At 60.5% G+C, this 21,826-nt stretch overlaps 2 protein-coding genes and 14 non-coding genes across 16 annotated transcripts; 9 read left to right on the top strand and 7 right to left on the bottom strand.

Moving 5' to 3' along the window:
• Positions 1-305: 305 nt before the first annotated feature.
• Positions 306-4,016, bottom strand: LOC130045077 (low affinity immunoglobulin gamma Fc region receptor III-like). The gene is given in 6 exon segments (XM_056137801.1): positions 306-1,051; positions 2,698-2,979; positions 3,282-3,441; positions 3,443-3,537; positions 3,774-3,794; positions 3,907-4,016. Coding segments are annotated over 6 exon segments (771 nt in total). The 5' UTR covers positions 3,962-4,016; the 3' UTR covers positions 306-893.
• Positions 4,017-5,136: 1,120 nt separating this feature from the next.
• TRNAL-CAG (transfer RNA leucine (anticodon CAG)) lies at positions 5,137-5,219 on the top strand. Its single transcript has one exon. It is a non-coding gene; the product is annotated as a tRNA-Leu (tRNA).
• A 375-nt stretch (positions 5,220-5,594) lies between these two features.
• Positions 5,595-5,665, top strand: TRNAG-CCC (transfer RNA glycine (anticodon CCC)). Its single transcript has one exon. It is a non-coding gene; the product is annotated as a tRNA-Gly (tRNA).
• A 233-nt stretch (positions 5,666-5,898) lies between these two features.
• Positions 5,899-5,970, bottom strand: TRNAE-CUC (transfer RNA glutamic acid (anticodon CUC)). Its single transcript has one exon. It is a non-coding gene; the product is annotated as a tRNA-Glu (tRNA).
• Positions 5,971-6,246: 276 nt separating this feature from the next.
• TRNAL-CAG (transfer RNA leucine (anticodon CAG)) lies at positions 6,247-6,329 on the top strand. The gene has a single exon. It is a non-coding gene; the product is annotated as a tRNA-Leu (tRNA).
• A 474-nt stretch (positions 6,330-6,803) lies between these two features.
• On the top strand, positions 6,804-6,874 carry TRNAG-GCC (transfer RNA glycine (anticodon GCC)). Its single transcript has one exon. It is a non-coding gene; the product is annotated as a tRNA-Gly (tRNA).
• A 335-nt stretch (positions 6,875-7,209) lies between these two features.
• TRNAE-CUC (transfer RNA glutamic acid (anticodon CUC)) lies at positions 7,210-7,281 on the bottom strand. The gene has a single exon. It is a non-coding gene; the product is annotated as a tRNA-Glu (tRNA).
• A 307-nt stretch (positions 7,282-7,588) lies between these two features.
• TRNAG-GCC (transfer RNA glycine (anticodon GCC)) lies at positions 7,589-7,659 on the top strand. Its single transcript has one exon. It is a non-coding gene; the product is annotated as a tRNA-Gly (tRNA).
• Positions 7,660-8,198: 539 nt separating this feature from the next.
• Positions 8,199-8,270, bottom strand: TRNAD-GUC (transfer RNA aspartic acid (anticodon GUC)). The gene has a single exon. It is a non-coding gene; the product is annotated as a tRNA-Asp (tRNA).
• Positions 8,271-8,590: 320 nt separating this feature from the next.
• Positions 8,591-8,662, top strand: TRNAE-CUC (transfer RNA glutamic acid (anticodon CUC)). The gene has a single exon. It is a non-coding gene; the product is annotated as a tRNA-Glu (tRNA).
• Positions 8,663-8,934: 272 nt separating this feature from the next.
• TRNAG-GCC (transfer RNA glycine (anticodon GCC)) lies at positions 8,935-9,005 on the bottom strand. Its single transcript has one exon. It is a non-coding gene; the product is annotated as a tRNA-Gly (tRNA).
• Positions 9,006-9,274: 269 nt separating this feature from the next.
• TRNAG-GCC (transfer RNA glycine (anticodon GCC)) lies at positions 9,275-9,345 on the bottom strand. The gene has a single exon. It is a non-coding gene; the product is annotated as a tRNA-Gly (tRNA).
• Positions 9,346-9,652: 307 nt separating this feature from the next.
• TRNAE-CUC (transfer RNA glutamic acid (anticodon CUC)) lies at positions 9,653-9,724 on the top strand. The gene has a single exon. It is a non-coding gene; the product is annotated as a tRNA-Glu (tRNA).
• A 1,275-nt stretch (positions 9,725-10,999) lies between these two features.
• On the top strand, positions 11,000-11,073 carry TRNAN-GUU (transfer RNA asparagine (anticodon GUU)). Its single transcript has one exon. It is a non-coding gene; the product is annotated as a tRNA-Asn (tRNA).
• A 424-nt stretch (positions 11,074-11,497) lies between these two features.
• Positions 11,498-11,569, bottom strand: TRNAE-UUC (transfer RNA glutamic acid (anticodon UUC)). Its single transcript has one exon. It is a non-coding gene; the product is annotated as a tRNA-Glu (tRNA).
• An 8,378-nt stretch (positions 11,570-19,947) lies between these two features.
• On the top strand, positions 19,948-21,227 carry CFAP126 (cilia and flagella associated protein 126). Its single transcript, XM_056137825.1, has 5 exons — positions 19,948-19,983; positions 20,150-20,212; positions 20,320-20,400; positions 20,588-20,764; positions 20,892-21,227. The coding sequence occupies exons 1-5, from the start codon at positions 19,957-19,959 to the stop codon at positions 21,225-21,227; spliced, it is 684 nt and encodes a 227-aa protein (XP_055993800.1). The 5' UTR covers positions 19,948-19,956.
• Positions 21,228-21,826: the final 599 nt, after the last annotated feature.

Here is a 21,826-nt window from a genome sequence, read left to right as displayed (position 1 = left end):
CCCGGGTAATAGTACAGCAGGGAGGGCGTTTGTCTTGCACGCGGGCAACCCAGGTTCGATCCCTGGCATCCCATAGGGTCCCCCGAGCCCCGCCAGGAGTGATTCCTGAGTGCAGAGCCGGGAGTCAGCCCTGAGCATCGCTGGGTGGGACCCAAAAAGCAAAAAAAAGAAAAAAAAATTAAGGGGACAGATACCAGGAGAAAAGGGAAGACGCCTGGGGGGTGGGTGGGGAGTCTTTGGCAGGGTCAGGCTCACGTGTGTCCCCCCCAGAACAGAACACCATGAAGAGCGAACGTGTGTTTAAACTTATTTAAATTCAGAAACAGGTTTGGTTTGGGAGGGGACACAGGCAAGACGGACGTTTGGGGAAAGGAAAGAGGAAGGTGAGGTGGTTGTTTTCTCGAGTGTTCTGTGATGTGACACGGGGGTCACGGGGGTCACAGGGGAACTTCGTCCTGTCCTCTCCAGCGCTAGCAAAATCTATCCTCTGCTCTGTGGGTAACCACATCCCCAGTCTGCCGGTGACCACAGCCCCGGTCTGCTCACGACCACGTCCCCTGGGCCCACCGGTTTCCCAATCACTCATGGGACACTCAGCAGACAGGAAACAGCCCAAGTGGACACTGTACTCAGGGCACCAACAGCTCTCTGAGGGGGGTTCCCACGTGAGTGTCCACCAGCCTCACTGTCCAGGGCCCAAGACGATGCTATAGGGACAGGCCACGGACCACGTGGCCACGGGTCCTCATTCTGTGGCCGAGAGGCAGTGTTTTGACCTCGAGGTACGGGGCGGGTCCCTCTGGGGGTCAAGAGAGGGGACCAGAAGGCCAGGGCTGCCGGGCGAGGGCGCTGTCACCCGGTGGTCCTCACTCAGATGATGCGGTGATGCCTGGTCACGTGTTCCGAGCATCCTGGCTCCTGTGGGCGCCGCCGCTGGTCACCCCGGCCCGCAGGTCTCTGCGCACGATGAGATACAGGCCCGTGTCCACGGCCAAGAGCAGGGCGGTGGCCAGGCAGAGAATAACGTGGACCCCAGGCAGAGACGTGGAGTCTATCGGGGGATGGAGGGAATGAGGGTTATTTTGTGGAGGGGACCAGAATGAGCCCTCCCCTCCCCCTCCTCTGCCTGGAGCGATGGTTGTGTTTTGGTTTGTTTTTTTTTTAATTTGGGGGGTCACACCAGCGATGCTCAGGGCTGACTCCTGGCTCTGTGCTCGGGAATCACTCCTGGCGGTGCTCGGGGGACCCTATGGGATGCCAGGGATCAAACTTGGGTCGGCCCCTTGCAAGGCAAGCACCTTCCCCTATACGGTCCTCCTGGACACATTTATATTCTTATTTTTTTTTTGGTTTTGTTTTTTGGGGTCAAACCCAGCAATGCTCAGGAATTACCCCTGGCGGTGCTCAGGGGACCATATGGGATGCTGGGAATCGAACCCGGGTCGGCCGCGTGCAAGGCAAACGCCCTCCCCGCTGTGCGATCGCTCCAGCCCCTATATTCTTATTTTAAGCCTGGAAAGTACACGAGAGATTCGGCGCAGGCTTTGCGCTGCCGGGAGGGACCCCCGAGCACCAAGCCAGGAGCAGCTCCCGGGCACAGCCAGGTGTGACTGAAAACAAAAAGGAGAGTCAGATATAACACTGTGTTTTGTTTTGCATTCTGTATTGTTTTGTTGGGGGGGGGCACAGCTGGAGGTGTGCAGGTTACTCCTGATTCAGTGCTCATCCCGGTGGGATGCCGAGACCACGTGTAAGGCAAACGCCCTTCCTGCCGTGCTCTCACTCTGTTTTTGTTTTGTTTTGTTGCTTTTTGGGTCCCACCCGGCGATGCACAGGGCTGACTCCCGGCTCTGCACTCAGGAATCGCTCCTGGCGGTGCTCGGGGGACCCTATGGGATGCTGGGAATCGAACCCAGGTCAGTCACATGCAAGGGAAACGCCCTCCCCGCTGTGCGATTGCTCCATCCCCCGAGTAACAGGTTTTAAGAGCAGAAAGTTTTGCCCAAGCTGAGCTCGTGCCACCAACAGACTGGCCATCTAGGGACACCTCAACTCTCTGCCCGGCCAAGCAATCCCCAGTGGCCTCTGCCCATTGGTCCGGCCGCTCTGGGGAAACCCAGTCCCAGGGAAGGAGGGGTCTGCGGTCCCTGAGTTTTGGGGGAAATCCTCTGAATTTTCCTTGGGATGTTTTCTCGACCAGGTGCTTCTAGAAGTTTCTCATGTCCGTGGAGAGGAGAGCAGGGGAGCCCAGTGCCCATCCCACGCCCTTCCACGCCCCCTTCTGTGGCCTCCCGACAGTGCTGTCGTGTGCAAAGCCGTGAGAACTGAACCAGGGAATCCCCTGGGCCCCACAACTCTCTTGTTTTTTTTGTTTGTTTGATTTTTGCTTTTTGGGTCACACCCGGCGATGCACAGGGGTTACTCCTGGCTCTGTGCTCAGGAATCACTCCTGGCGGTGCTCGGGGGACCATATGGGATGCTGGGAATCGAACCCGGGTCGGCCGCGTGCAAGGCAAACACCCTCTCCGCTGTGCTATTGCTCCAGCCCCTCACAATTATCTGGGCCCAGGACCGGGGTCAACTTATAAAGTGAGGAGTAAGAGAGAGAGAGAGAGAGAGTCAGTCTGCTGGACTTCGGTGGCCACTCAGGGGAGCAGGTCCCCCCCCCACGCCCCCTCCCACCACCATGTCCCCTACCCAGGCTTGAAGTGTCCTGGTGGCGTCCTCGGACGGAGATGGCCACGGGCGGCGAGGTGTGGACCCCTCTCCCGATGAAGCCCCGACAGCGGTACTTGCCGCTGTGGTTGATGTTGGCCTGCAGGATGGAGAAGTTCTGGTTCCTGGAGGAAAAATGCTTGGACACTGTGTCCTGGTAGAAGGTGATCTTGGTCAGGGGCTTGTTCCTCCAGCTGTGGCACCGCAGCACGATGGGGTCCCCCTCCCGGAACTCCCGCGCGGGGGTCTGCAGCAGCAGCCAGTCTGGGGGGACACGGAGAGGGGACATGGAGGCCGGGCCCCGAGAGGGGAAACGGGGCCAGAGGTGTACGTGTGTGTGTGTGTGTGTGTGTGTGTGTGGAGTCCTGGGGGGGGGGGGGGGGGGACAGACCTTGAACCTTCCAGAACCTTCCTAGGGGAGGCAGAGAAGCTAAGGACGTGAGCCCTGCCGGGGTTGGTCCGGTCCCAGCCCCTCCCCAAAGTGCGGCTGGCCACCCCAGGGTGGACCCCAAGGTGCCAAGCGCTCAAGGGGGGCTTTTGCTCACAGTCAAGGGGCCCCCACGGACCTGAGACCACAGCCAGCCGCACGGGGTCACTGAGGCGGCTGTGGCCAGTCTGGCAGCTGTAGTTCCCGCTGGCCTCGCTGGTGGCCTGGAAACTCAGGCTGTGCTGGCCCTTGGCGCCCACGGAGTTGTTGTTGTGGAACCAGTGGGTGCTGGGGTCCCCCCTGGCCCTGGGGACCCTCGCAGCGGAGCGTCACCTGGTCCTCCCGGAGCACGTTGATCCAGGGTGGGTCGAGGGTCACCTTGGCCTTGGGGAGCACTGCAGGGGGACAGGGAGAAGAGCCCAGAAACCCAGAGGCACCCCAAGTGGGGTGAGACCCCAGTTAGGAGGCATGAGAGGGACCAGCCAGGGCCGGGAGGGAACTTCAGAGTTGGGGTTCACCCCGGAGCACCTCCGATCTCCGGCTCTGGGGGTCCTCCTGGAAGGAGAAGCTTCTGTCTGTCCCTCCCAAATCGGGGTGTCTGCCCAGGGGTCTCGGGGAACTGACCACTCACCAGCCCCGTCGTCCGCAGAGGCTGAGGAGAGAGGAGGGAGAGGCAGAGAGCAGGGCTGGGGGCTTGCCAAGGGCCCCCCAAGTCCCCCTCCCGTGTGCCCCGCGAGGTCACAGTCGGAGCGACCCTCTCTCACCCCACAGCTGCCAGGCGGTCAGCAGAGGAAGCAGGCACAGACCCGAGGGCCGCATGGCCGGGGTGGCCCCGAGCTGCCGCCAAAGGCCCCGGGTTTCAGAAAAGCAGAAGGAAACGATTGCTTCCACCGACACGACGCCTTTGTCCTCAGAGAGGAGCTGACCCTGCAAGCCATGGCCCTGCCCCCGCCCCGGGGTGGCCAGGGGCAGTGCTGACTGTCACCAGTCACCCTTGATTGGCCCCCCAGGAAATCCCAGGCCCCTCCCCTTCTCCTCCCTGCCCTCATCTCGGCCTTTCTTGGAAAACGGGGGTTTCTCCCCCCTCCCCAAGTCTCATTACCCCTCTTCCCTCCTCAGCTCAGGGGGGCATACACCCCACTTTGCAAACCGTCCCCACACATACACATTCTGAGTTCTTCCTCCTCATCATTTTTTTTATTGTTACTTTTTTGGGGCCCTCCCGTTGATCATCGATTTGCTCGAGCGGGCCCAGTAACGTCTCCATTGGAGACTTTGTTGTTACTGTGTCTGGCATATCGAATACTTTTACTTTACTTTTTGGGGGGGGGCCACACCCAGCAGTGCTCAGGGGTTACTCCTGGGTCAGTGCTCAGGGGTCTCTCCTGGTTGGATTCATTCTGGCAGGGCTGGAGGGTATCAGACCCCATTCAAGATTGCAGAGCGAGGTTCATATTCATGAACGTTTAATAAATGTTTGGGGGTGGAGTTTATGCAAAATTCAATCAGCCTAATCAGCAGCTGAATATTTTTTTAATGTACTCCTACATTAAAAAAAAAAAAAGAAAAATTAAGTTTGGAGAGGCTGGAGCAATAGCACAGCGGGGAGGGCGTTTGCCTTGCATGCGGCTGACCTGGGTTCGATTCCCAGCATCCCAGAGGGTCCCCCCGAGCACTGCCAGGAGTGATTCCTGAGTGCATGAGCCAGAAGTAATCCCTGTGCATCGCCTGGTGTGACCCCCTAAATAAATAAATAAATAAATAGTTGGATGGTGTCTGCATGCCTTCCGTGGAATTTCAAGGTTCTCTTTCTCTGTTTCAGACATTTTTATGGTTCCAAGGAACTGTTGACTTATCTGCTGACCCAGACTTTAGGAAACAGAAGGCCGGGTCTGGGCGGTTCCCGGCGTGGGTGTCCTTGGCCCAGACACCACCCGGACACGCCCTTAAGCTCAGCCTCCGGCCGTCCACCCTGACAGCTGTGCCCAGGAGGCGTCAGGATGGCCGAGCGGTCTAAGGCGCTGCGTTCAGGTCGCAGTCTCCCCTGGAGGCGTGGGTTCGAATCCCACTCCTGACATGCGATTATTTTTTTTTTGCGCCTCAGCCTGGCGCGCTCTGGGCCCCATTACGTCCACCCCCTTCTCGTGGCCGCAGACCCAGTGTCCAGCAGGCGGCCAGCGCCCTAGTAAGGTGAGAGCCCAGCGCGCAGGGCCCACCACGGCTCTGCATCAGCTGAGATCACTGTTTCTTGCTGGATACAGATGGGGGCCCACACGTCCTGCCCGTGGGATTCAGGAGCGGGGAAGCCCACGGGGGGTGGGGGTCGTGGTTAAGTCATAAATGGTCGTACATGTCCAGTTGCAGCCAGGGAACACCTGTCCATCCCCGAGGAGCACCCGAGATACCAATACAGGGTCACACGTAGGATGCACAAGCAAGTCCAAAATCAGATGCATGGGTGGTTCAGTGGTAGAATTCTCACCTCCCACGCGGGAGACCCGGGTTCAATTCCCGGCCCATGCAATCAGCATTTTATTTTCTTATTTGGTTCCACCCCGGACACTGGAAAACGCCCTTTACCGGGCTTCTCGAACCTTCTTGCCAGCAGCACAGAAGTGTCGCTGTTTTGGGAGTGGACGTCAAGGAAGAGGAAAAATGAGAGTCTGAGGCTCGGGGTCGCGCGCGCGGGGAGAGGGGGTGCGCGCGGAGATTCGGGGCGACTCGTGGGGAAAAAGAAACCTGCAAAAACGGAATGCTTCCCTGACCGGGAATCGAACCCGGGCCGCGGCGGTGAGAGCGCCGAATCCTAACCACTAGACCACCAGGGAGCGCGATGGACTTTGCCCGCGCGCCCAGATGGACGCTGCGCTCTGGCTGCGCTCCCAGCCAGAGTCCCCGGGCCCGAGTCCACGCCCTGCGCCCGCGTCCCAGCGTCCACCCATCCCCGCGTCCCCTTGTCCCCGTGTCCCCGCTCCCCGCGCCCTGGAACGAGGCTCTGTCCACGCCCGGGAGCGGCCGCTGCGCGCAGGGCGCACGGGGGGGACCCGCCTGGCTACGCGCACGCCGCCGGCCGCTCCTGGTGGACGCATGCCCCGGTGGACAGCGTCAGGATGGCCGAGCGGTCTAAGGCGCTGCGTTCAGGTCGCAGTCTCCCCTGGAGGCGTGGGTTCGAATCCCACTCCTGACACAGTTCCTATTTTTTTTTGCCGATCTGGGTCCCCTGAATTCTTGCCGCGGGCGCAGCTGGAGACCCCGACACTCCCGTGCTGGGGTCGCTCGGGGGGTTTCTTGCAAACGCCCCAGCTTGGGGCATCGCCTCTGGGGACCCTGGTTTCCTGGGAGCAGCTGGACCCTCGAGTCCTCGAGGCCACCTCGGGTGGCAGATGTGAGCGGCGGGGGGCTTGTAAGCTGGGACTGAGTGTCCACCAGGGCACTGACCCCGCTCCCGCCGCTACCTCCCACCCCCACTTGGACCCGGGGGTCCCCATCGGGACGCCTGGGCCGCCCCTACCCGGGCGAATTTCCAGCCGGACGTTGGGGACACGCCCCGGGATGATGCTGGACTGGCAGGGAAATGCCCTGTCCACCCCCGCGGGAGCAGCCGTGACGCCCAGGCGGCTGGATACGCCCGTAGGCTGGACGAGCAACATCCTGGACAGATGCATGGGTGGTTCAGTGGTAGAATTCTCGCCTGCCACGCGGGAGGCCCGGGTTCGATTCCCGGCCCATGCAGTTAATTGCGTTTTTGCTCCAAACTTTCTTTCCAGCAGTGCGTGGACGCCAGACCCCATGCCAGGCCCGCACCCTTTAGAATATTTACCAGTAAAATCCCTTCTCTCCCCTCAGCCTGGCTTTAATACCTCCGGCCCAATTTAATCTATTTTTTTCTTACCTCCTTATTTCTTTGGGGGATGGAGTGGGAATATTTCTGTCCCCCTGATAACTGGCGCCTAGTGGTGGATGACACTTCTGGTGGGTGGTACCCAGCCGGATGGGCGTGCACGTAGCATGGACGAGCAGAAAATGGAGCACAAAATGAAATGGGCAGTAACGGCGCAAAATAGAACTTCCCTGACCGGGAATCGAACCCGGCCCGCGGCGGTGAGAGCGCCGAATCCTAACCACTAGACCACCAGGGAGTGCGAATGCAGTTTCCTGTGTTGCCCACTTGACGTCATAGAAAGCCCCGCCCTGCTCGCCCTGCCCAGCACCCGGTATTCACTTGCAGCCCGCGCGACCCCTGCGTCACCGTGTCCGACTGTCCCCGCCGTTCCTGCACCCCGGATGCCGCTGCGTGGCCGCAAGTGCAGCGCGATGCGCCCCTGGAGGGCAGTTCTGCTCGTGCCCCCGTGTCCTGTCCGCGCGTGCTGCCCTGCGTCGGAGGGGGACGCGGTCAAGGATGCAGCCACCAGAGATGTAGAAAGATGCAGAAAAGCACAGAGAGATGCATGGGTGGTTCAGTGGTAGAATTCTCGCCTGCCACGCGGGAGGCCCGGGTTCGATTCCCGGCCCATGCAGTTAATTGCGTTTTGCTTCAAACTTTCTCTCCAACTGTGAATGGACGCCCAGATCCTATCCCTGGCCCGCACCCTCCAGATATTGACCATTAATATCCCTTTCTTCATCCCAGCCTGGCTTTAATACCTGCAGTCCATTTTAATCTATTTTTTTCTACCATTTTATTTTCCTTTGGGGGGATGGAGTGGGAATATTTCTAGTCCCCTAATAACTGGCGCCTAGTGCTGGGTGACACTTCTGCCCCCCACCTCCTTGGTGCTCGCCCCTGCGGGACATTTCCGCTCTCCACCCCGTGGACATCTGATGGTGGGGGTCATTTCTGTCCCCCACATCGCTGATGCCTCGTACTTTTTTAATTTTTTAATTAATTTCTTACTTTTTTATTTTTTTGCGGGGGTCGGGGGTGGGGTGGTAAGATGACTTGAGGGTTTGGTTCTCAGAACAAAACGTTCTGTCCAAGCTCAACCTAAATCAGTGGACAACGGATCCGCTTCTACCCCATTCCATTAAAGAGAAAAAAACAAAATTTCCACGTCACCTCCCCGTCGGGGAATTGAACCCCGGTCTCCCGCGTGACAGGCGGGGATACTCACCACTATACTAACGAGGACGGCTGTGTCTCTTCCTGGAACGGCGTCTCCCACCTGCGTCGCGGAGTCCGGACACTGAGCGAGCAGCAGAGGGCGCTGCTGACCCGGGAACTGGCTGCGAGCAGGGCGGTCAGGCCAGCGGATGTGGGGACGGTGAGTTCACTGTGTTCGCAGGAGACTCAAGGGCGGGGGGAAAAGCAGCGGGATCGGAGCCTCCTGCTTGCCGCTGCAGTGCCCAGGGTGAGGTGCAAACTACGGGACTCAGCCCTGCCCAGGCCAGTGTCGCCGGAGCTCGGTGGCCTCTGGTCTCCAAGACGTGCAACAATGTATCTTGTATCACTCCCTGGTGGTCTAGTGGTTAGGATTCGGCGCTCTCACCGCCGCGGCCTGGGTTCGATTCCCGGTCAGGGAACGTGAATTTTTTTATACTCTGCACCTAGAAATTTCATTTTTACATAGCACCCCTAGTGGCAACCCCCACCGCTCGTAACTGCCACCCGACTGGAGGTCTTCCTGGCTCGTACCGGGGAGGGTCCGGCACTGGATAAGCCTCTTCACAATCCTTTATCCGTGTCCCCCGCTGGCTTAGCTTGCTGACAGCGCACAGGGGCGCACGCGCAAAAAGAGATAGTAAGGTACTGGAAAAATGTGTAAAAGAAAAAAAAAGTAAAGTGTGTGAGGTACTGCATGGGCCGGGAATCGAACCCGGGCCTCCCGCGTGGCAGGCGAGAATTCTACCACTGAACCACCCATGCATGTATCCAAATTTCTGGACGTCCATCCTACGAGCGTGCCCGTGTGGCTGGGTACCACCCAGCAGAAGTGTCACCCACCATTAGGCGCCTGTTATCAGGGGTGGGGGCAGCTCTATCCCCACTCCACACCCCCAAAGGATATAAAAAAATAAGTAGAAAAAAATATCTAAAATTAGGCTGTTAAGTATCCGGAGGGTGCAGGTCTCGGATGGGGTCTTGGAAGTCCAATGCACAGCTGGAAAGAAAGTTTGAAGCAAAATGTAATTAACTGCATGGGCCGGGAATCGAACCCGGGCCTCCCGCGTGGCAGGCGAGAATTCTACCACTGAACCACCCATGCATCTGTCTGTGCTTTTCTGCATCTTTCTGCATCTCTGGTGGCTGCATCCTTGACCGCGTCCCCCTCCGACGCAGGGCAGCACGCGCGGACAGGACACGGGGGCAGGAGCAGAGCTGCCCTCCAGGGGCGCATCGCGCTGCACTTGAGGCCACGCAGCGGCATCCGGGGTGCAGGGACGGCGTGGACAGTCGGACACGGCGACGCAGGTGTCCCGCGGGCAGCAAGTGGATACCGGGCGCTGGGCAGGGCCAGCGGGGCGGGGCTTTCTATAACGTCAAGTCAGCAACGCCGGAAACCGCATCCGCACTCCCTGGTGGTCTAGTGGTTAGGATTCGGCGCTCTCACCGCCGCGGCCCGGGTTCGATTCCCGGTCAGGGAAGTTCCATTTTGCGCCGTTTCCTGCACATTCGTTTTGTGCGTTTGTCGGACGCGCGTCTCTACCGCTCAAACCCGTGCCAGGCTCACCCCTGTGGCTAGAGCTCAAAGCATCCCCGGGAGCCAGGAGGGCTCGAGGTCTGGGCATCTGGGGGCACTGACCTTGCCACCTTCCTGCTGTCCCTCTCGGGTGGCGTGATTTTGGCCTCTCCATCCACCCTCAACCCCCTGTGTCTGTCGGAGCTCGCATCCCCCTGATCTGCGCCCCCTCCCCAGACCCCAGTGATTCCGGGAGATCGCGGGGCGCCTGTTCAGTCCAGGACGCGCCTCTGGTCGCCAACCCCCAGGGCGCTGTTAGCTTCGAGTCCCCCTCCACGACTTGTGTCCACGCTGACGGTGCGTTGCGGGGAAACCCCAACGTTTCTGGGACCGTCAGAGCTCCGACACACCTGCCACCAGCACACGCGGACCCGCTTGCGACAGTTTGTGCAAGTTTTCTGGAAAAGTGCAAAGAACCCGGGTGGCGACTCCCGGGTTGCGCGCGCGGGGTTCCTGCAAGTTGTGCGTCACGGGAGACCTGGCCGGGGGCCCTCCCCGCGCTTCCCTGGAGCTCCTGACCACTCCTGCGCCAGGGGGGGTGTCTTCATCTTGGGGGTCTCACCCTGACCTCTCGGGACCCCCTTGCTGCCCCATTCCCGGGGTGCGGGTGTTCGGGCGCACCCCAGAGGTACCCCCTGAGCGTCTCCAAGTGTCCTTTCCGAGTTGCGCGCGCTGGGCACGGGGTTTCGGATCAGAAACGTGGGACCCCAGGAAACTAATTCAGTTCCCCGCCGTCCTGAGCACTGCGCGGGGAGCAGACCCCACCACCCACCTGGTGCGGGCCCCCCGATCAGATTCCATAAGTCCACGCGCCCCGGGAGCGCGCTGGCAACGCTGCGGCAGGTTTGCAGAGCCGTGGTCGTGGGGGAACTGAGCGCCGCGGGGGGTTACAAGTGGCCAGACCCCACGGGACTTGAGAGCTGCAGAGCCCGCGCCCACCCCCACCTGCACTCTGCGGCTTCCCCCAAGGGATTTTATCTTTTTCCGGGGTCCCGGAAGCAGAGAACACGCCTTCCCGCGCGGGGAGGCGGCGCCAGGGGCTGGTCCCGGGTTGTCACCGTGCGCGCAGCGCGACGCTCCCGGCGGACTTGCAGGTTGCACGGCGCGGAGACGCGCGCCCGGCGCGAGCGTGGGGTCCGCGGGCTACAGGGGGGACCTGCCGGCACGGCCGTAGCACCCGGTCTCTGTGGCGCAATCGGTTAGCGCGTTCGGCTGTTAACCGAAAGGTTGGTGGTTCGAGCCCACCCAGGGACGACGGTTCCTTTTAGAGGCGCACCCGTGGCTTCTTATTTTCTCCACGCGCGACTGTGCTCTGCTCCTGCAGCCAGTTAGGCGCTGACTCCCCGCAACCGTGGCAGATGACCCTAAGGGACCCTCTTTGCAAGAGGACTTTCATCTTCACCCTGACCCGGTTCCCCTTCTCTGGCTCCCAAGCCGGTTAGCAGGTGCTTTTGGAAAGCTGGGGACGTGGAGGTCTGGTCCACACTAGCAAAGTGGCCTTGTACTCTGGCACTCAGCTGCAGGGCAAGGAGGTCAGAGGGGGCCCAGGCCACGTCTCCAAAACGCGGGTGGCCAGTGGCCACGGAACTGGACAGCTGGTCTCCAGGACTCTCCCGCACGTGCCAAAGATATTTCTCAGCCGGCTCCTGCCTGGTGCGCCCTGACCCTAAAAAGAACCTTCCCTGACCGGGAATCGAACCCGGGCCGCGGCGGTGAAAGCGCCGAATCCTAGCCACTAGACCACCAGGGAGGACGGTGATGTACTGTCCAGCTGATGTGAGGATGAACCTTAAAGCACCTGGAGTGAGCCCGTTGGTGCGTCCAGAGTCTGGCCGGCACCCGGGAGCCCGGGAAGCCCCGGAGAGGCGCGCGAATCCCGCCTCTGTGTGGGGCGCGCGTCCTTGGCCCGGCGCCCACCCCCTGCGCCCCTCTGCAGCTCGCAGTCAAGCGCCCCGAACCCGCCACGCCGCCTCGTCTTCCAAAGTCGCTTCCTCTGCACAATAGAAGCCAAGGGACACCCACTTCTTTCCACACCTCCAAGCGCCCAGCCCGCCGGGCGCAAGGGAGCTGCAGGAGTGGCCGAAGCTGCCCCCCAAGGGCGCAGCGATCTCGGGGGGCACAGAGGGACTGACTCCCAAGCCTCGGGTTCGAGAAAACTCGCTCAGCCTCAGCAGAGACATTTCCGAAAGGGGGGGCCTGCTCCAGGCCCGGCACCCTCAAACCTCTCCAAAGCAGATGGGTCTGCGGAGGGCTTCCTGGAAAGGGGGCATCCCTGGGGGCATGGGGGCATCACTGGGGGCATCCGTTTCAGCAAGCGCAGGGGAGGTTGCGGTCCTCCTGAGGTCCTCCAGGCTCTGACCACACCACAGCTCTTCCTCCTTGCCTTGGACCCAGGACGCTTTGGTTTTTATTTTTATTTTTATTTTGCCTGCACGGCAAAGCCTGGCAAGCTCCCCGTGACGTATTCGATATGCCAAAAAAAAACACAGTAACAACAAGTCTCACGATGGAGACGTTACTGGGCCCGCTCGAGCAAATCGATGAACAACAAGAGGACAGTGCAGTGCAGTGCAATTTTTATTTTGGTGTTTGTGTGTGTGTGTGTGGGGGGGGGGGTGTCCACAGCCGGCCCGGCTCAGGGCTTACTCCTGTCTGGGCTCCGGGAACCCCATGGGGCTGTTCCAGCTGGAACCTGCAAGGCAAATCCCTTGTCCACTCTTCTCTGCCCCACACCGGACTTTCTTATTAGCCATTTCTATACAGTGGGTTCTGATCCTGCACGCTGGACGGTAACTCGGGTGGACAGTTACATTTTCCCGCCGAGCAAACAACCCCTGCCTGGACAGTGAGTCCCTTCTGATGTCCTTATCGTCCATCTGCGTCTCAGGCCCAGAGGGAGGGAGGGGCGCGCCCTCATAACCCCATGGTTAGGCTTCTCATGTCTTAACTACCTTGATGCTATCACCAGGCACCTGACATCTAAAGGCGAGAGTGACGCCCCTTGATAAACCAGACACCCAGCCAGCCGACACCAGAACCAGCCAGATGGAACTGGACACAGCACCAAAGCAAGCATCCTACCCACCCCTCCTCCAGGGCTGGAAGGGCCAGCACTGGGCAGCGGGTCAGGCTGGTCCTGCTGCCCCTGACCCTGGTTCCATCACCATATCCGCTCTCTAAACTCATGAATGAAATCAATAGAAAAACTGTCTCCAAGGATTAAGGCTTTCAATCCCCAGCGCTACCCAGTTCCCCAAGTACTAAAGATTAGGGTTAGGGACACCCGCAGGCAGGGTCTCCACCACTCAGATGCCCGTAATCTTTTTGTTTGGTTTTGGGCCCACATCTGGAGATGCTCAGGGCTGACTCGTGGCTCTGTGCTGAGGGCTCACTCCTGGCACGCCTCGGGGACCCTATGCGATGCCGGGGACGGAACCCAGGTCAGCCACACACAAGGCAAACACCCTCCCTGCTGTACAATTGGTCCGGCCCCCTCAGATACCAGATTCTCATCTGGTAACCAGGCAACACAGACACAGCCAATGAAATGTGTGTGCATGTGCGCGCGCGCGTGTGTGTGTATATGTGTGTGTGCATGTGTGTGTTTGTGTGTGCGTGTGTGTGCATACGTGTGTGTGAGTGCGATGTGTGTGTGTGTTGGGACTAAGGTGAGGGGGTGCTCTGACTCAGAGTGAGATCAGTCACAAGCAGGGAACATGCCTTCACCCTTTGACCCTAGTTCCAGCCCCCCTTAAAACCTTTCCGTGTGAAAAACCTGACAGACGTAGGCGGCGGAATGGAAAACTGGATCTAACAGCCTCCAGGAAAAAAAAAAAAAAAGGAGCAAAGTCAAATCAAGCAGCAGATGCAAGCAATCAGGCCAGCACGTGAACAAAATGAGTCAGAGGCACTGAGACAGCTCAGCAGTAATTGAACATGCATCCCCCCCAAAAAAAAGAAAAAAAAATGAAATTTTTAGAAAAGTGTCCGGGGCTATAGTACAGCGAGGAGGATGTTTGCCTTGCACGCGGCCAGCTCAAGTTCGATCCCCGGCATCCCATAGGGTCCCCCGAGCCCACCACGAGTAACTCCTGAGCGCAGAGCCAGGGGGAACCCCTGATCCTGCGACCCCAAAAGCCAAAAATCAAAATCTAGTATTTACAAAGGGAGCCTGCCCTGCCGTGACGCTCGTGTCCACCAGAGGGCGCGCTCGCCCGGCAAATGCCGCTGCGGGGACCCTCCCGGGCAGGGGGTCATCCCCGAGGTGGGGGACACGCCTGGGGCGGTACTTTGGGGGCTGCTCTTGACCCTGTCCTGCGGGGTGACGTCCTGAAACCCTAAAATGCAAAGAGCACATGCAGCCAACACTCCCCAACCCGGCTGTGACCTCAGAGAGGAATTTGCAGATTCCACTGCCCTGTCCAGGAAAAAAAAGCAAAGTCAAAGGGTCCTGGGAGGGGTCTCCCGGCCTCGAGCCTCAATTCAAGTTTTTGTGTGTGTGTGTGTGTGTGCGAGTTTTCGGGGTTTGGGCTACAGCAGGGGATACTCAGGGGGTGCCCAGGGGACGCCAACTGAGCCCCCCAGCATACAAACTCTGTGCCAACCCCCAACCCCCCCGGGGGCCCCTGAAGCCTGAGGCAGCGTGTTCTGCACCAGCAATTCTCCTTTGCACCTCTGGGAGTCATTAAAGCTTCTCAAGGTTGCTAGGAGAAAATTCTAAGGGAACCCGGGGCTGTTGCTGGCTCTGTGCCCACGGGTGATCTTTGCCAGTGCTCAGGGGACGTCGTGGGGGGGGGGGGGCGGGCGGGCTGGAGGTGTGCACTGCCTGCGGGACCCCAAACAAGCACCTTAACCCCTGCACTATGGCGCCGACCGCCCGGCTGTGCTTCTCGTGGTGGTGGGGCTGTGTGTGAAGTTTTTGTTAGCTGTTTGCTTTCAAACCACCCCCAGTGCTGGGACAAGGGGCTACTCCCAGGGGTGCCGGGGGGCGGCGAGGGGTCTTGTAATGATGCGTGTAGCCTCCGCTCCGGCCCCCTGAGTCCCCCATGCAAATGCTTCTGTAGGATGTTCACCACCACGTCTGACTAATCATTACCCACCGAGCGCCCAGCTTTGCTGTGGCTGTTTCTGAACTTTGGCAAAGGGCTTCGGGGCCGGAATTCTTGCTTCATCCCTCAGTCTCACTCCTGCTTGCTGTCGCCTAAGCCAAAGTCCTTTCCCTCCCGCTGCAAGCACAGGGAGGGCTGGGTGCTGAGAAGTGGCTCCGTGGAAAAACGCGTGTCCGGCCTGCAAGGGCTCCGCGCGGCACCACACCCAGGCACACAGGCACACGCACACGCGTGCACAGTGCACCCATGTCTGCACACGCGCACACGTGTGCAAAATGCACACTTGTATGGACACACGTAAATACACACACGTGCACAATGCAGACTCGTATGTACGCACACATGCATGCATGCACACACGTGTACAATGCACACACATGTATGCACACACACGCACACACATGTACGCACTCAGGCACTCCCGCGCACAATGCACACACAAGTATGCACACACACGCACATACATGCACACACATGCACAATGCGCCCACGTATGCACACACACATGTACACAACGTGCACAATGCACCCATGAATGCACATATGCACATACACGCACGCACACGCATGCACAATACACCTATTTGTGCGCACACGTGTGCACAATGCACACTTGTATGGACACACAGACACACATGCACACAGGTGCACAATGCACCCATGTATGCACACACATAAGTCCACACACGTGCACAGTACACCCAGTTATGCACGCACGCACATACAAGCACGCACACACATGCACAATGCACGCTTGTGGGTACACACACAGGCATGCATGCACACACGTGCACAATGCACACACTTGTATGTACACACATGCATGCACACACACGTGCACAACCCACACACAAGTATGCACACACGCACATAGATGCACACAAGCACACGCATGCTCACACACGTGCTCTCCCGTGTTCCTCATAGTCGCCATTGGCACGGGGCTAGCAAGCGCCCAGCAGTCTGATGGGCCCCTGAGACCTCAGGCCGAGGCGCTTCCCGAAGGGTCCGTGAGACAGGGCAGGTCCCTCGCCAACAGAGGGCGCCTCTGAGTCCCGCGGGGCCCCTGAGGGGAGCCACGGGGGTGTCCTTGGCTAGTAATTCCCTCGAGCCCAGGGTCTCCACCTGCACAGGGACGGCTGTTTCAGGACCCCCGGGCTGCTGGGGCGGCCAGGGCTGGTGACACGGGGTCACTGGAGGACAGCAGGGCCCAGATTGTTCCGGCTCTGAGTGGGGGAACGCCCCCCCCCCAAGGTCCTGGGCCAGGCCAGGTTGCGTGAGAGGCAGCTTCTGTGGAGGGTTTGAGGGGGAAGGCCCCGGGAACCCCTTTATCATCTGGGACAGGGGCGGGTTGGGCGCAAGGCATCTGGAGATTCAATCTCTCCAGCCTCAGAGCTGCCGAGAACCCCACCCGACTCCCCCGATGTGCCACCTCCCTCAGGGCGTTGGATCAGGGCTGCAAACTTTCCACTACGTCTTCTCTGACCCGGCCACAGATGCCCCTCCCTGGCCGGGGGCAGAGCTCCATGCACTGGGGGGTGGGGGTGGGGGGCACAGGCATTGCAGATGGGGGTCCCAGGCCCCAACCCCGCAATGCCAGCCACAGAGGCTCTGCCAGCTGTAGCCCCCAACACACCAGAAACCCCTCAGCCCCTTCCGTGGCCTGCGGTCACCAGCGAGGCAGGAAACAAAAAGCCACATTTCCCGACAGGAAATCATGATCTCAGGCCAGCAGTGAGGTGTTCCTGGTCCCCCGTGGAAAAGGGAAGTGCTTGATAAATGCGCGTGTGACGTAGCCCCAAACGCTTCTTTATCAGAAAGAAGAAGCCAGGAGTGGTCACCGGAGTCAAGGGCAGTGGAGATGAGTAACAGATTTCTCCTTTGTGTGTTTTTTTGGGGTTGGGGGCCACACCCGGTGATGCTCAGGCCTTTTTCCTGGCCCTGTGCTCAGGAGTCACTCCTGGCGGGGCTCGGGGGACCCTATGGGATGCCGGGAATCGAACTCGGGTTGGCCGTGTGCAGACCAGTGCCCTGTCCACTCCGTCCCCACAGGCTGGTTTCTATTTCTGGCACATGCTACCCTCGGGGGAACAGATCTAGAGACCGGAATGTGTCCCCCTCAGCACCAAAGCAAGGGCCTGCCCTGGCCTCTCTCCATTTTTCTATTCTGTGTTTGCCACTGGGCCCCATCCAGAGGTGCTCAGGGGGACCAGGCAGAGCTGGGGACCAAGCCTGACATTTATGCCTGCCAGTCCAGCTCAGAACCCAATCCTGGGTTCTGGATTCCAGCTTCGGCACCAGGAGCCCGTGAGAAGCTTCGAAGAGCAGCTGGTGACTTCAAAAGGGCCTGGTCACCCCGGACGGCTGCAGCTGTCCCCGTGGCCGGCGGGTCGAAGAAAGGCTTAAACACAGCCGTCCTGTTAGAGGCTCGAGGCGGCCGGTGACTATTTATACCTTGTCCCCTAGAGTCTGAGAAATTCAGACCGGCCGGTTCCCACGGGAGCAGCCCGGCACGCCACTTGCCGCTTAGAGAGACAAATAGCCTAAAATGGCCATCCCCTCCCAGAATAACAGCCCCAGAGGACTCAGCCCCACGCGGAGGAGGGGGCCCCGTGAGTGGGTGAGGACGGTGAGTCCAGCGCTGGAGGCCAAGCCCACCTTCAGAGGCCCCACGAGTCCCAGGACCCCCGGAGAACAGTTCACTCTCTCTTGCTTGCAGGGTTTGGGCCACACCCAACAGCGCTGGGGGACCCGGCAAAATAAAATCAGAGCGAGAGCACAGCGGGGCGGGCGTTTGCCTTGCACGCGGCCGACCCGGGTTCGATTCCCGGCATCCCATATGGTCCCCTGAGCACTGCCACGAGTGTTTTCCTGAGGGCAGAGCCAGGAGGAACCCCTGTGCATCGCCAGGTGTGACCCCAAAAAAGAAAAATAAAGAAATAAATAAATAAAAAATAAATAAAAGTACATATGCTCCTATTACAGCTCCAATCCAGAGAACATTTTTCAGGCAGCGGACACGGAACGAGCTACCAACAGCGCCCAAAGTCACAGGATGAACAAGTCACTACGGTAACGGTGGAAGCGGCGGTTACTAAGGACCTGGGCCAGCAGTTACTGCAGTAACCGAAGCGGCAGCTCCTTCCCGTCATAGGAGCAGTCGTTCCGAGAGCAACAGAAGTAGCAGTCACTGCAGAAACAGGCCAGCGGTTAACTAGCTACAGTCACCAGAGCAGCAGTTGCTGCAGTAACAGAATGCTCCCTGCAGTAGGAGTGAGTGCTCCCTGCAGTAACCGAGTGAGTGCTCCCTGCAGTAACCGAGTGAGTGCTCCCTGCAGTAACCGAGTGAGTGCTCCCTGCAGTCACCACAGCAGTACTACAGTACTGCGGTTAACAGTGACTACCATCACAGAAGGCGGTTACTGCAGCCAGAGCATGGGAGTCGGGTGACTTTGTTTCCCACTCAAAGGACTGACTTTTCCAATGAAACTAGCTAATTGGGGGCAGTGGCGGGGTCCACAGCCTGCCGTGCTCCAGGAGTACTCCTGGCTCTGTCTGCGTTCAAGGATCAGCAGAGCTCCGGGGACCAAGGCGGGGTCTGCCTGAAGCCAGGGCTGTGTCCTGGCCCCGCTAGCAGGTTCTCAGAGCAGCAGAAGCATCAGCGGCCAGCAGAGCCCGTCCACTGTGGGGGACTGTGTCCTTACTGCCCTCCCAGAGTCACCCCACTGTCCAGACTCCATCTGGGGTGGGTGCAGGCTGGGTGAGCACTTTGGGGAAGGAGGAGAGAGCTGACTGTGGTCCCCTAAGGCTCTGGCTGAACTTGCTTGGACACTGATTCTTGACTCCCGAGATCTTTCTCCCTCACCCCCGAAGTGACGATTCCTTTAGTGGTCCCGCTTTCTCACGGATGCTTCTGATTTGCTGCTCCTTTCTGGGCCTTGTGGGGCGGCTGGCAGACCGGGGCCTGGGGCTGGGGGTGGTCCCCAGCTGGGCCTGCCGTGAGGTCTGGCCAGGCCCACGACTAAATAGAGTCTGGCTGGAGGGTGTTCTCCCACTGTCCAGTTCAGTCTCTGGCGTCCCCTCCTGAGCCCCCTGACCCCAGCCAGCCCCGCGTGCTCTCAGACCCCACCTAGGGTGAGAGAGGAGGAAGGAGACCTGGAAACTGGGCCCTGGGGGACACAGGACCGCTGGGACACCGCCCAGTGTAGGGGCAGGGGCGTTCCCGGCTTCCTGGCTTTGGGAGGGCAATAAAAGAGCCCCCAAGAGACAGGAGGGCCTGTGATGCTGCAGGGGGAAAGGTGGGGGGCTTCTAGGGGGCGCGGCCAGAGGCTCAGGGGCAAGGGCCAGACCAGACTTGCAGGCGTGGCCAGAAACCCAGGGGCGTGGCTATACCAGAATTGTGGGCGTGGCCAGATGCTTGAGGCGGGAACAAAGCCCAGAGGAGTGGCTAGAGTCGTGGGGGCGTGACCAGAGAAGCCTGGGGGCGGGGACAAAGCCCAAGGTCATAGCGAGAGTCACAGGGGTCCCAGAACCAGGCCAGAGTGGCAGGGGCGTGGCTAGACCAGACTTATGGGCGTGGCGAGAGGCTGGAGGGCGGGGACAAAGCCCAGGGGCGTGGTCAGCGTCGTAGGGGCGTGGCTAGATCAGACTTATGGGCGTGGCGAGAGGCTGGAGGGCGGGGACAAAGCCCAGGGGCGTGGTCAGCGTCGTAGGGGCGTGGCTAGATCAGACTTATGGGTGTGGCGAGAGGCTGGAGGGCGGAGACAAAGCCATGGGCGTGGTCAGCGTCGTCGGGGCGTGGCTAGATCAGACTTATGGGCGTGGTCAGTGTGGTAGGGGCGTGGCTAGCTCAGACTTATGGGCGTGGCGAGAGACTGGAGGGCAGAAACAAAGCCCAGGGGCGTGGTCAGCGTCGTAGGGCGTGGCCAGATCAGACTTTGTGGGCGTGGCCAGCGGCGCGGGGCGTGGCCAGGGCGCCCGCCGGCTCCGGTTGCCTAGCAACGCCTGTAAACAGCGGGAAGCCTGGACCATGGCTGCAAACTACAGCGCCAACCAGGTGCGCCTCTTCCCCATCTCTGGGCGGCGTGGCGCGCGCAGGGGCAAACTCGGGCCCACCCGGGGGCGTGGGCACTGCCGTCGGGAGCCGAAAGCGTTCCTCTCCCTGGGTCCTGGGGGCAGGCAGGGGGAGGGGGCGTGCCCTGAGCCCCTCTCTCCTCCCGCAGTACGAGAAGGCGTACCGGCCCGTGCAGCTGCAGAACTGGTCCCCCGCGCGGCCGACGAAGGAGGTGGGTGCGTCCCGCCGCGCCCCAACATCCCCCCGCACCCCGGCCCGCCCCCACCCAGCTCCCGGGGCCCCTGCTCGCCCCTCGCGCACCGTCACTTCTCTCCCCAGAGAGTGGCTGCCCACGAAGGCTACACGCAGATCATCGCCGACAACCGCGGCCACCTGCTGCCCTCCGTGCCCCGCTCCCAGGTGAGCCTCCCAAGGCCACCCCTGCCAGCGGGGGGTCTGCCTAACTGCCCGGGAGAAAGGGATGAAGAAAAGTGGGGCGCCCAGGGAGGACAGCAGGGGGACGGGACATTGGGCTTGCGGCCCCATCCCGCAGCCACGGCAGGAAGGGACACGAGGGGCGCTGCCCGCAGGCCACTCTTCCCTCCAGGCCAGCCCCTGGGGCTCCTTCATGGGCACCTGGCAGATGCCTCTCAAGGTGCCCCCTGCGCGGGTGAACCTGACTGGGCGCTCCGCGGCGGGCGCTGCCAACCTCACCAAGTGGATCCAGGCGAACCCCGACTTCCTCCGTGCGTGCAATGGGCTGTACCCCGAGGTTGTGGGCAAGGTAGGTGGACACACAGTGCCTCGACTTGCTGAGGCCCCCAGAGCCAGAGGACACCCCCCACCCCAGGGAAGGTGGTGCCGTGGACTGGGGAGCTCAGGCCCCCTCTGCACCCCGACAGCTGCGAGAGCCGCCAGAGGGTGACACGGCCCAGAAGCAGCCAGGGTCTCCCTCCAAGACTTCAGAACTGCTGGCCCTGCAGCCCAAAGTGACCCCCGGCTCCCAGGACGCAGGCTCCGTCTCTCCGGACTCGCCCCAGAGCAGACACCCTTCCGCTGGCCACACCCCGGGGCCAGCGACCTCAGTCCACTCACCCCTCCCCACCTGCTCCCCACCCAACACCCCCTGCAGCCCCAACCCTGTGGACCCCAAACCCCAGGCCGCGAGAACTGGGACAGCGGCATCCAAGAGTCCAGAGAAGTTGGCCTGCAGTCCAGCGGGCTCACGAGGGGCCAGTGCCCAGTGAGGAAGGGCACCAAGGAATAAACGTCTTCCTTTGAATCCTAATGATTGCAGGAACGAGGTGGGGACACGCGGGCATTTTGCTCCCTGATGTGGGGTGGCCATGGCAAGGGGCCACAGAGTCACTGTCACTGTCCTCCCGTTGTTCATCGATTTGCTCGAGCGGGCCCAGTAACGTCTCCATTGTGACAATTGTTGCTGTGTTTGGCATATTGAATACGTCACGGGTAACTTGCCAGGCTTTGCCGTGCGGGTGAGATACACTCGGTAGCTTGCTGGGCTCTCCGAGAAGGGCGGAGGAATCGAGCTCAGGTTGACCATGTTGGCCGCTTGTAAGGCCTTACCCGCTGGGCTATCACTCCAGCCCTAAGGCCGAGAAACAGCTGGAGGCCCACAGCCAGGCATCTGGTGCCTCTGGCCCACCCAGATGCAACCAGAGGCACCCATGTCCAGCTCTGGTCACCTGGGACTCCACACCAGGTCAGGGGACAAGGCTGCAAAGGAAGATGCCAGCCCTGCCTCCCTCCTCCCCTCCCTCCTCCCCATCCAGACCGCTGGGCCCTTATCTGCTGGTGCCACAGTCCGGGACCTTCGCACAGCACC

This window comes from Sorex fumeus, unplaced genomic scaffold (assembly GCF_029834395.1).
Source record: "Sorex fumeus unplaced genomic scaffold, SorFum_2.1 ptg000127l, whole genome shotgun sequence".
NCBI classification, from domain to species: domain Eukaryota; kingdom Metazoa; phylum Chordata; class Mammalia; order Eulipotyphla; family Soricidae; genus Sorex; species Sorex fumeus.
The sequence above is the reverse complement of the archived record's forward strand: the minus strand, read 5'-3'. Positions and strand labels throughout refer to the sequence as shown.